General features: G+C 55.8%; 1 protein-coding gene across 1 annotated transcript in view; it reads left to right on the top strand.

Moving 5' to 3' along the window:
- ITGA2 (integrin, alpha 2 (CD49B, alpha 2 subunit of VLA-2 receptor)) overlaps positions 1–6,445 on the top strand; it is a 54,373-nt gene extending 47,928 nt beyond the window's left edge. The window contains exons 27-30 of the mRNA XM_014542273.1: positions 740–853; positions 2,834–2,923; positions 5,525–5,641; positions 6,065–6,445. Coding sequence (XP_014397759.1) covers positions 740–853; positions 2,834–2,923; positions 5,525–5,641; positions 6,065–6,145 — 402 coding nt within the window. The 3' untranslated portion in view covers positions 6,146–6,445. The remainder of the gene's footprint in view (positions 1–739; positions 854–2,833; positions 2,924–5,524; positions 5,642–6,064) is intronic.
- The last annotated feature ends 5,039 nt before the right edge of the window (positions 6,446–11,484 follow it).

Below are 11,484 nucleotides of genomic sequence, written 5' to 3'. Positions count from 1 at the left end.
GATTCTGATTCTCTTACTCAGCTTCCCATTAATGGAAGGAAAGTCTCTGTCAGTTCTGGTTCATGAGTGACTAAGGTGTAGGCCTCTCGTATGTGCATTCAGCGACTTGCTCAGCCAGTAATGGTTGATAAACACGGATTCGTTTGGGGCGTTTTTGTCAGAAACGGTGACTAGGCGGCGTGGGGTACCCTCCTCCCCACCTTCACGCTGGGGCCTCCCCCCAGGGGCACTGGCAGGTGGTGGGTGCCCACCTGTCCATGTGGGGCGCAGTGAAGAGCTAGAGCTCCCGCCAGTTCCCTGCAGCCCTCCCCCCCATCTGTGGCTGTAATGTCTGTGGCTGTAGTGTCTGTGGCTGTAATGTCTGTGGCTGTAATGTCTGTGGCTGTAGTGTCTGTGGCGGTAGCGTCTGTGGCTGTAATGTCTGTGGCTGTGAAGTCTGTGGCTGTAATGTCTGTGAAGTCTCGTGGCTGTAGCGTCTGTGGCTGTAATGTCTGTGGCTGTAGCGTCTGTGGCTGTAATGTCTGTGGCTGTAGCGTCTGTGGCTGTAATGTCTGTGGCTGTAGCGTCTGTGGCTGTAATGTCTGTGGCTGTAATGTCTGTGGCTGTAATGTCTGTGGCTGTAATGTCCGTGGCTGTGAAGTCTGTGGCTGTAACGTCTGTGGCTGTGAAGTCTGTGGCTGTATGTCAGGCCGTTCCGCTGAAAGCCCGCACTCACCCTCCCCTCTCCCGGTGCGTGCAGAACTGCAGGACCGCCCGCTGCGGGAACGTCACCTGCTGGCTGCGAGACCCGCAGGTGCGGGCCGAGTACTTCCTGAACGTGTCCACGCGCATCTGGAACGGCACCTTCGCCGCCGTGAGTATCCGCTAGTTACGGTTCACCACGGGCCGTGGGCCGTCATTGCCGAGGGGCCTGCCCTGTGGCCAGAGGTGTCGCCCGGGGGCCTGTGCTCCCTCCCTCCCAGCGCTCGCCCTGCTCGGAGGCACCTGCTTCTCAGCCTCCAGGCAGCCTCCGGCAGCAGAGTCCTGGGCACAGAGCCTGGTGCCCACTGCTGCCCTGCGGGCGGCCCTGCTCTGTCTCCCTCTGCCTCCTCCTGACTGTCTGGCTTCCCATGTCCTCACCGCGCCCAGCTCCAATGTGCCCAGACCCAATGCGCCCAGACCCAATGCGCGTGCTCATCCCCTCCTGGAACTCCCCGCTGATCTCACACCCGCCAGCAGGCGGATCTAACACAGGGCTCCTCTCTGCCTGGAGCCGGTACCCACTCCACCTCGGTTCCCCCCTTCTCTGGTGAGAGCCCAGAGCTCACACCACTTTTTATTTTTTTTAAATATATTTTTACTGATTTCAGAGAGGAAGGGAGAGGGAGAGATAGAGAGAGAGAAGCATCCATGATGAGAGAGAATCATTGATCGGCTCCCTCCTTCACGCCCCCCACTTGGGATCAAGCCCATAACCCAGGCCTGTGCCCTGACCGGGAATCAAACCATCACCTCCAGGTTCATAGGTCAACGCTCGGTCACTGAGCCACACCAGCCAGGCTGTTCCCCCAGGAAGGAGTGTTTCAGAGACCAGGGACCAGGGTTAGTTTCGGATGCAGTACCCATGTTGAGAGAGTGAGGAAGGAGGCTCCCTGCTCCCCTTCTGGCTCCCAGACACAGCCCAGGGAATGCCCTCATGGGGTCCCTTAATCCCTGTGCCCCAGGCCCCCCAAAACCGAGTCCTGGCAGCCAGGGGGTGTGGGCAGCTCTCAGATCCAGGCACTGTGTTCTAGTTCAAAGTGAGCATCAGGCCCAGGGCTCACATCACAGAGAACAGAACAGGCACATCCGTGATGTATCCGTGAAAATGGTTTATTTTATAGTAGATCCAGGAATGCATGTAAAGTTATTTCATAGTAGGTTCCTAGAAATGCCAACATAAACTACTCGTGCCTTCTGTAGGCCGGCCCCAAATCCGGTGCTTTTTATAGCAATGCCTACATTGGGAAACCTGAAATGATTAGTCTTGTGACACAGCGTGAGGAAAGGTTTGGGGCGTCCGCTGTGGACACGTATGGTCAAGCTCAAGGGCACGTTAAGCAGTGTTCTTTTACCGTGTACCCCAAAAGAAGCATTCTTTTCCCTTTCCCCCCCGCTCTCCCATTCCATTTATCACGTACGCAGGCAAATAAATAACAGCTATCGAGTTAGTATTTTTATTTTTCTGTTACCGTCTGCATTCAGTGTGGTTTTGTGTTGGTGTCAGGCATACAGCACAGCGGTTAGACAATCATACGCTTTACAACGTGCCCCCCCGGCCCTGTACACAGTTATCACAATGTCGCCGCCTGTGTTCTCCGCGCTGTGCGTTCCATCCCGGGACTGTTCTGTAGCTACCATCCGCTTCTCAGTCCCTTCACCTTCTCACCCAACCCCTCCACCCTCTCCCCTCTGGCCGCCCGTCAGTCTGTTCTCTGTACCCGAGTCTCTAAAAAAAAAGGGAGCTGGCAATTTTCCCTCAGGCCGCAAACTTAAGTTTCCTGAAATCTGCACTGCGGCCTTTCCCGGAGATAAAGGTCACTTCTAACCCTGGCTTTGCAGCCGTGTTTTAAGGGGGAGTCACCTGGAGAGAGGACTGATCACTCCCGCAGGGCGGCCACCCCGTGGGAGTTCCCAGGCACGTGCCGTGTGCGGGCCGTCACGTGTCCCCGGCTTCGGGACCCTGAGTGTCTGGGGTCTTCAGATGGCCACTTGCTCTGTTGCTTTCCACGCGAAGTTGATAAATGACCCGCCCGCCGCATCCCATGCCTGTCCTCCCGCTGGGATGAAACCTGTCCCTCTTCCCACCTCGCAGGCGACCTTCCAGACGGTGCAGCTCACGGCCTCGGCGGAGATCGACACCTACAACCCGCAGGTCTACGTGATCCAGGAGAACGCGGTCACGGTGAGCGGCCCTCCAGGCCTGGGTGGGCCGGCGTCCCGCCCGGAGGCTGGGAGTGGGGACGGGCAGCTCACTGGGCTCCGAAAGCCTGGTGTCTCTGCGGTGAGCTCCCCGGGCGCTGGCGGAGCTGGGTCAGAGGCCCTGACCCCACGAGGGGCCCCGCCCATCCTGCTCGGCCGTCTCGGGGCCAAGGCCAGCGCCCGGGCTCCTGCCTCCTCTGCTGACACCCCGCCAGGCTCTCCACGTCACCCACTCGAGTGCTTTTTTAAAAAAATATATTTTATTGATTTTTACAGAGAGGAAGGGAGAGGGATAGAGAGTTAGAAACATCGATGAGAGAGAAACATCGATCAGCTGCCTCCTGCACTCCCCCCACTGGGGATGTGCCCGCAACCAAGGTACATGCCCTTGACCAGAATCGAACCCGGGACCCTTGAGTCCACAGGCCGACGCTCTATCCACTGAGCCAAACCGGTCAGGGCCCACTCGAGCCCTTTTACGGGAGGTGCCCAGTGTGCTGGGTAAGCAGGCATCCCCGAGGCTGCTTCTCTTGAGTGGTTTCCTCCCGGCCGGGCACCGCCTCTCTGTGAGCGCCCACTCCTCAGGCTGCACCGTCTACAAACTACAAGGCTCCGGAGGAGGAAAGGGGGTTCGCAGAGCAGCTGCTTTGGGAGAAGCCAAGGCTGCTGGCCCAGCGGCAGGCCCTTCCCTGGCGCAGCTCTGGGAGAAGGTGCGGCCCTCGCTGCAGCGCACCCCACGCCCGCCACCTGCAGGGGTCCTGGGCCTCTTCCTCCCAAAGCCCTTGTTGGAAATCAGAAGGCGGTTCCAGACGTGCCTCAGGCATGCGGACCTGTGCTGGGGCTGCAGAGCTGCGGCCGTGACCTCTGGGCCTCTTACTGCTGAGAGGACCGCCCCCTCCTGCGAGGACGGGGCTTGGGAAATCCAAAATAGAACCCCAGGAAAGCCCTCTCAGTCTCACAGTGCTGGCACCTTAGGCTGGGGGTGTGGGTGGGAGAGGGACTGGAGGTAGTTTTTAAAGTTCATTTTAGAAACATGGAGTGTTCAGCCAGTGCCTGGCCCTTTGCTGAAGTTTTCGGTGTGTGTGTATGTGTGTGTGTGTGTGTGTGTGTTTTATTTAGAAAGCAGTATGAGATGAATGCATTACTTGAAATTTATTTTTATTATTTTTTTTAGAGTAAACTTTTTTTATAAATAGAAACAGTACAATCCAAAATAATGGTAAATAGTATAGTAACATAAGCCAGTAACTTGAAGTTTAAATGAACAGTTTTAGTGAGTCCTTTAGGAAACTTTTTCCCTTGCTTTTCTCTGAGCAATGCCGAGAAATAACAGGCCAACTACCACTTTATCGTGTCTATGAAAATAGTTTTTGATTCCAAATAAAAATTAGGTAATTTTTTGCATAATATTTGGAATCCGAATAATGGATGGACATCCCCCTATAGGTAAGTAAGGGACCCTGGAATTTATGTGAGTCCCAGGCCCAGTAACTTATGCTCCTGGTCCCTGTCGCTCCGTGGACCCCCGGTTCGGGGGCTCGGGCCCCGAGGGAGCAGAGATGCCGCCTGGCGTGGACTGTCTGGATTCACAGTCTCGCAGCCCTGCACTTACAGAGCCCGTGTTAGCGCTTGAAGATGCAAATGGAAAGAAATGGTCACCCAGAGGTCAGACCCCAGTTTAGCCCAGCTCACGAGTTCCGGCTGAACAGCAGCGCTGTGCCCCGAGGCTCACCGCTCAGTCGAGGAGCTAAATCGGGCCTCGTCCCCTCGGCTCTTGGAGAATGTGCTTGTGGCGGGAATGGTCGTGACCACAGTCTTACACGCAGAGGCTACAAAGGAAGTGGGCGTACTGAGTCGTAGGTAGCCCTGGCCGGGTGGCTCTGTTGCCTGAAGCATCGTCCCATACACCTGAAGGTTGCGGGTTCGATTCCCAGTCAGGGCACATATTTTGGCTGCGGGTTCAATCCCAGGTTGGGGCACGTATAGAAGGCAACCGATAGATGTTTCTCTCTCTCAAAAAAAAAATCAATTAAAAAAAGAAAAGAATCATTGTCAGCCTCAAGGACAATTTTATTGCTGAAAGGGACGACCGGAGCCCGAGATAGCAGTCTGCGTTTTAGCAAACCGATCAGGTGACCTGGCGAGAGCGCCGTGGGGTCAGCTGCTCAGGAGCCCACATCCCAGTCCTGTCTCTGCTGCTTAATCGCGAGGGGTTGGGGGTGCTGACCTGGCCTTCGACTCCCCTCCCCAAGCAGCTCGGAATGCTGTCACCAGGCGAGGAGACGGTGCAGCTCACCGACAGGCCATGTCCTGGGTGACTCAGGCGGCTGGGGTCACCAGCGGTGACAGCGCCAGGTGCTGACGCAGTTCGGGGGAGGGAACTGGCTCCGGGTCCCTTGCTGTACGTGCCGGGAGCGTTTCCTCTGGAGATGGTACTGCCCAGCGTGTGATCGGGGACATGGCCCTGAGCCAGCCAGCCCCTCCCTGGACGCCATGCGTGGGGTTAGAGAGTGTGGCTGGCCAGACCGTCCTCTTGTCGCTGCTCTGGTTGGGTCACTCCCTTGTCGTGTGTTCACGTTGGCAGATTCCCATCACGATCACGAAGCCCCATGAGAAGGCCGAAGTCCCCACCGGAGTGATCGTGGGGAGCGTGGTCGCCGGGATCCTCCTGCTCTTGGCGCTGGTGGCCGTTCTGTGGAAGGTAAGACACGGGTCTCGTTCAGCATCGAGGCTCCCGGGGCCTCTGTCGTGAACGTCCTGGTCAGACAGCAGCCTTCCGTCCGTTCGGCCCCTCCTCCATCACAAGAGAAAGGGCAGTGCAAGGCCATTGCAAGGTCAGGTCCCGGAAAAGCACCGAAGGATTTTACCTCCTCGGCCTTGTCCCTGGCTTGCCCTTCCCCCCCCTCCCCTCGGCTGACCCTGCGTGTTCTGTCCAACTGCAAATAAACGGAGCCCAGCTCCCTGGGCCCCAACGTCCTCCTGACGGCCGATACCCGGTCAGTCCCAGTCCGCACCCCCCTCCCCGCGCCCATGTCTCCAGACGTGGTTCCCCGTGGCAGCCGGGGGGGTCCAAGGCCCCACGCAATAAGCCATCGATGTAACGTTTCACACCGTCACCCCACAGCTGGGCTTCTTCAAGAGGAAATACGAGAAAATGATGAAGAATCCAGACGAAGCTGACGAGACCGTGGAACTCAACAGCTGAGCACCGGCCGGACCCCGAGGGACAGGCCGCCTCCTGCCAGCGCCTGCTGCGGGCGCGGCTTTGTTTTTAAACCCAGGGTTTGGCGATGTCTCAGGGGCACTAGTCTAATATTTTATTTCAAGAAAACTGCAGGTCAGTTTGGAAAAAAGAACAGGGATGGGAGGGGTGGGAACTTAGAGGTTTATGTAAAAGACTTATTTGCTATGGACTGTCTACGCCGGCTGGTCCCGGGCGCACACGGTGACGGTGCCCTGTCGGAAGGGGACGTGTTTGCAGACACGGCGCGTCTTCCACAAAACACACCTTTCTTCGGTGTTTTATTGGAGGGGGATCTGGTTGTGTGAAACGGCGCACACGGTGACGGTGCCCTGTCGGAAGGGGACGTGCTTGCAGACACGGCGCGTCTTCAACAAAACACAACCTTTCTTCGGTGTTTTATTGGAGGGGGATCCGGTTGTGTGAAAGGATTGTTTTTAAAAGAAGTGACGCGTTTGGTGAAGACATAGGACGAGCTTGGATGTTGACGCTGGAGAAGGACAGTGTATCGTCCCCTCCCGGCAGAAGTTGCCAGTTTTCTGAGAACGGAGTTTACAGCGAGGGCCCCGGCTGCTGGCCCGGTGGCCCCCTCACCCTCTCCTGCATGAACTGACGGAGACCCGCCGAGTGGCTGGGGCACCTCCTGCCAGCAGGTCTCCATCCCGGGGGTGAGGGAGGTTAGAGGCCGAAGCACAAGACACTGCGGCCATGCTGCTGGTACGACACCCCTGCCGGGGCCACCGCGTGGGGGGACAGGGGAGTTCCCCCTCCCTGAGGGCCACAGCTGGCCGCCTGGCTGCCGGCAGGGACCTGGTGACTTTTTAAAGATGAGCCACGTCCTGGGCACCTTCCCGCCTCCACACGGAGCCCTGTCCCGCCCTGGGAGCCCTGCTCTGGGGCCCCGGAGCCTCGTCCCTGCGTGGCTGCGGTCACCCCCTGTGTGCACACACCGTCTCCCCCGGCCCCTGCTCCCCACGGGGAGGAGGCAGGGTGGATTTCTAATCCTTGGAGCTCCAGGGCGTGTGGAAGGCAAAGCAGGACATCGTCTCAGGAACCTGGGAGCAGGTACGGGTACTGGGCGTCACCGGTAGCAGGCGTCCTCAGGGCTGGTCCGTCTCATCTCCCGGACCCACCCCCGAATGACTCTCACCTGGAGGCTGCCTCCCAGCTGGAGTCCCCGGTCCCAGCTCCCGAGACCGCCACCTGGTCGGTGGGCTGAGGCCCCGAACCCCTGTTTTCACAAGTGCCCGGTCGCTGTGCTGTAACAGACAGCCCCCCCTTTTCCTTCTGCACCCTCTGCTCTCTGAGCCCACAGGACCTCGAAGGGTGGGGCTGGGCAGAAGGCGAGGGCCGGGCGCAGCGTGGGCGATGCCATGTGGAGCTGCAGCCTGGAGCTGCCAATCAGCCACTCTGCCCGGCGACGGCAGGGGCAGAGCTCAGCAGCGATGCTCTTGGCTCGGCTGATGGCTCAGTGGGTGAGCAGTGACCTGTGAACCAGGCGGTCACCGTTCGATACCCGGTCAGGACATAGGCCCGGGTTTCGGGCTCGATCCCCTGTAGGGGAGCATGCAGGAGGAAGCCAATCAATGATTCTCATCATTGATGGTTCTCTCTCTCCCTCTCCCTTCCTCTCTGAAATCAATATTATATATATATATATAAAATAAAAGTCTGGGGCCTAGGTTTTTATAACACAAATAGTCCTTCAAGTCTCTGACTTTGAGAAGAAGTCAGGGAGGACAGGGATTCGTCCATGTGATCTGGCCTGGCCCCGGCCGTGGCAGCCAGGCCCGGGCACGCAGGTCAGTGGTTTACTTTGTATTTGACCAAAAGAAGAAGAAAAAACAACCGTGAAGTGTTGGGTTTACAGCAAAAATGGCTGGTGTTCTCCAGTGAGACGTGCTGGAGCCCCATTCCTGGAACAGCCCTTTGGACGAAACATGTTTCATCCCAATAAAGTTTTATTGAGAAACAGCGTGGAGGAGACGGGCCACGAGGTGACAGGATTCTGATGGACCACGTGACTCTGTACAGACGCACTAGTTCCTCGCGGTGCCGTGTAAGGATGTTTCCTCGGCCTCGCCGCCTCCTTACCGGGCACTCAGCTGCCGTCACGCACGCAGGGCGGGAGCTCGGGCAAGACCAGGGAGAGGCCTCCCCGTGTTCTTCCCGCGAAGGGGCTGGGCTCCCGAGACTGACCAACGTACCGCCTGGCTCCGCACCGTGCAGCACAGTCAGGTGTGGCCTGGGCGCTGCTGATGCCTGGGGCCAGGTGAGGTCCTCGGGCGTCCTGTGCCCTGTGGGATGGTCCGCAGCTTCCCAGGCCTCTCGCTGCCCAGGCTGGGAGCAGGCCGCCCCTGGTGGTGATACCAGACTGTCTCCAGCCCTCATGAGGCCACGGGGGACCAAGGCACCCAGATTGGGAACCGCTGTGCTAACCACACCTGCCTGAGCACGGCTTCTGCGATCAGATCGGTGGTCGGAGGCAGAGGCTGCATTTACCGATGGACGAGCACTTCTCCACCACTTTTAAGCAAAGGTGACTGTTCATCAAAGAAATGAAAGAACCCGGCCGGTGTGAGCGTCCACCTATGGACCCACGAGGTGACGTTCCATTCCCGGCCAGGGCACAAGCCCGGGTTGTGGGCTGGATCCCCAGTGGGGGGCGTGCAGGAGGCAGCTGATCCAAGCTCCTCTCTCATCACTGATGTTTCCATCTCTCTCTCCCTCTCCTTCCTCTCTGAAATCAATAAAATATATTTTTTATAAAAGGAAAAAAAACTTTGTTTAAGAAGAAGTTTTGTATTCCTATTCAGCCACACTTTTGTTTGGAGATGAAATATGGTGTAGGGCTTAGAAGATGCCACGTGCCCTAACTGGTTTGGCTCAGTGGATAGAGCGTCGGCCTGCGGACTGAAAGGTCCCAGGTTCGATTCCGGTCAAGTGCATGTACATTGGTTGGGGGCCACATCCACAGTAGGAGGTGTGCAGGAGGCAGCTGATCCATGTTTCTCTCTCGTGGATGTTTCTAACTCTCTATCCCTCTCCCTTCCTCTCTGTAAAAAATCAATAAAATATTTTAAAAAAAGAAGATGCCACGTTAGAGTGTCCATTTCATAAACGGTGCCCAGACAAGGCCTGCCGAGTGCGACCAAGACACAGTGCTGTAGGCAGGGCCACTGTAGGCAGGGCCACTGTAGGCAGGGCTGCAAATAGGAACCGAGTGGAACAGTTTGTAAGGAAACCACAGACTCGAACTTGGGCCTTGAGCTGTTAGCAGCAAAGCGAGGACGTGGAGCTGCAGAGAGGGTCTCTCGCTGGCGGAGTCCTTTTCATAAAACAGCAACCGTCTCCCTTAGCAGGAAGAGCAAAGAAAAGGTGAACCAACTTAGCGTATCACACAGGTGATTGTACTAAAAGTTACCACAGAAGTTCTTTATAGTGTAATTGTCCTATCATACAGCTTTACCTCATGTAGGAAACGCTCATAAGTTAAGACATCATCCAACAGAAAGCGGAACTCCTCAGACTGGCATTCCAGTTTGCACAGGGAAGTAACCGCGTGCACAGGTGTAGGGCACGCCCTCCTGTAGAGAAACACCCATTTGTATCAACGCCAGACGGACCCCGAGAGGCCACGGTCATAAAAACGGGGTAAATTTTGAAATAAAAATGTAACTACTTTGAACCTTCGAGAACAAAAAGGTAGCCGTTGTGTAAATATAAAGAGATGGTTTCATCTGTACCAGATGTATTTTGGCAGATAAACTCAAAATATAAATGTATATGTTGCACAATTATATGAGAATTGTATATTTTTTAAAGGCAAATTGTCTTCGATACTTTCATATATTAATGTATAAATCTGTACTAAGATGTAACATGGTTATTGTTTTTGATTAACTAGTTTTTGTCTTTCCTCTCGACCAAAACTATGAAAACGCATGTACGTGTGTGTGTGTGTACATAAAGCTGTAGAGTTCACCTGGTTTCGAGAAACATCCACTGGAGGAGCGAGTGATCCTCAGTATCGACTCGGGGCCGTGCTCCTGCGAAAGTGTGCGAAGCAGCAAGTGTCCTGTGACTGTAACCCCTCTGTCCACACCGCATGACCGAATGAATGAAGTCCTTTAGAAAACAGTGCTCTCTCCTGGGGATTCTGGATTTCACGCTCTTGTGTTTCACTGTCTTCCCACTCACTCCGGACTCGGCAGGAGGGCTGTCCCTCCTCTCCCGCCACTGGCAGTGAGCGGCATCTGGGACCTTAAAATCCTGCCCAGCAGGGACTGGCCGCTCCGCGCCTCAGGCCACAGGCACTGAGCCTGCTCCACAGTCAGAGCTCAGACCCGCAGGCCCCGAGCTACTGGGCCCAGGGCGGCAGCTTAGCGGGATCCGCTCACTCCCTCCGTGGCGCTGGCCGCACAGCTGAGCTGAGGTCGAGCCTGTGCCCGGAGCGAAGCAGGAGAGCCAGCAGCTGCAGCACCTGCACGTCTGTGTGGCTGTTTTCTAATCCCGGGAGCGAGCAGGAGGGTTTGAGTATTTTCATTTTTAAGGATTAAACAAGCTGACATGAATGTGCTGAAATCATAAGCCAAGATGCGCCTCAGGCTCACAGACTGGCCCGTGGGACAGACGGACGGCACGTTCACTCCCAGGTGCTGCCATTCACAGCGACGCCCGTGCTCCGAGTCAGGTGACCTCTCACGCCTTCCCGTCCCCACCGGTTCTGGGAAACCGAGTCAGGGGGCAGCTTCCTGCGCTCTCTCTCTCTCTCACACACACACACACACACACACACACACACACACGTGTGTCTGGTGAGCACCGGGCATTAACACGAATCCGGGGAGAGAACATTTGTTTTTTTCTTCTTTTCAAAGCTGCTGCGCGGGTTTCCCTCCCACCCCCAGTGTGCGGGTCACCTGACCTCTGCACTTGTGATGTCAGGATCGTTATTTCTGCCCATCCGGTGGGTGTGTGATGACACCTTGTGTTTTAAGTGATGTCTCCCTGGTTCCTGGTCCCTGGTTCCTGGTGGGATTGAGCATTTTTTTCAGATGTTCACTGGCAATTCAGGCTTTATGGGTTTTGTTTGTTTTTATTATTTCTGACCCTCTCCTGAGGATATGTTTTTATTCATTTTTTAAAATGTATTGTTAGTTAATCCTCACCTGAGGATGTTACTACAAATAGCATTTTAAAAAACCCCCTCATTCTACCATAACCCTTTAATATTCTAAACTAAGATTCCAATTAAAGATTGAAATTCATCTAATTCAAAACCAGGGACTAATTTTCATCGA

Source organism: Myotis brandtii, unplaced genomic scaffold (genome assembly GCF_000412655.1).
Source record: "Myotis brandtii unplaced genomic scaffold, ASM41265v1 scaffold295, whole genome shotgun sequence".
In the NCBI taxonomy this organism is placed as follows: Eukaryota; Metazoa; Chordata; class Mammalia; order Chiroptera; family Vespertilionidae; genus Myotis; species Myotis brandtii.
Note: the sequence above shows the minus strand (reverse complement) of the source record. Positions and strands in the feature narration are given on the sequence as shown.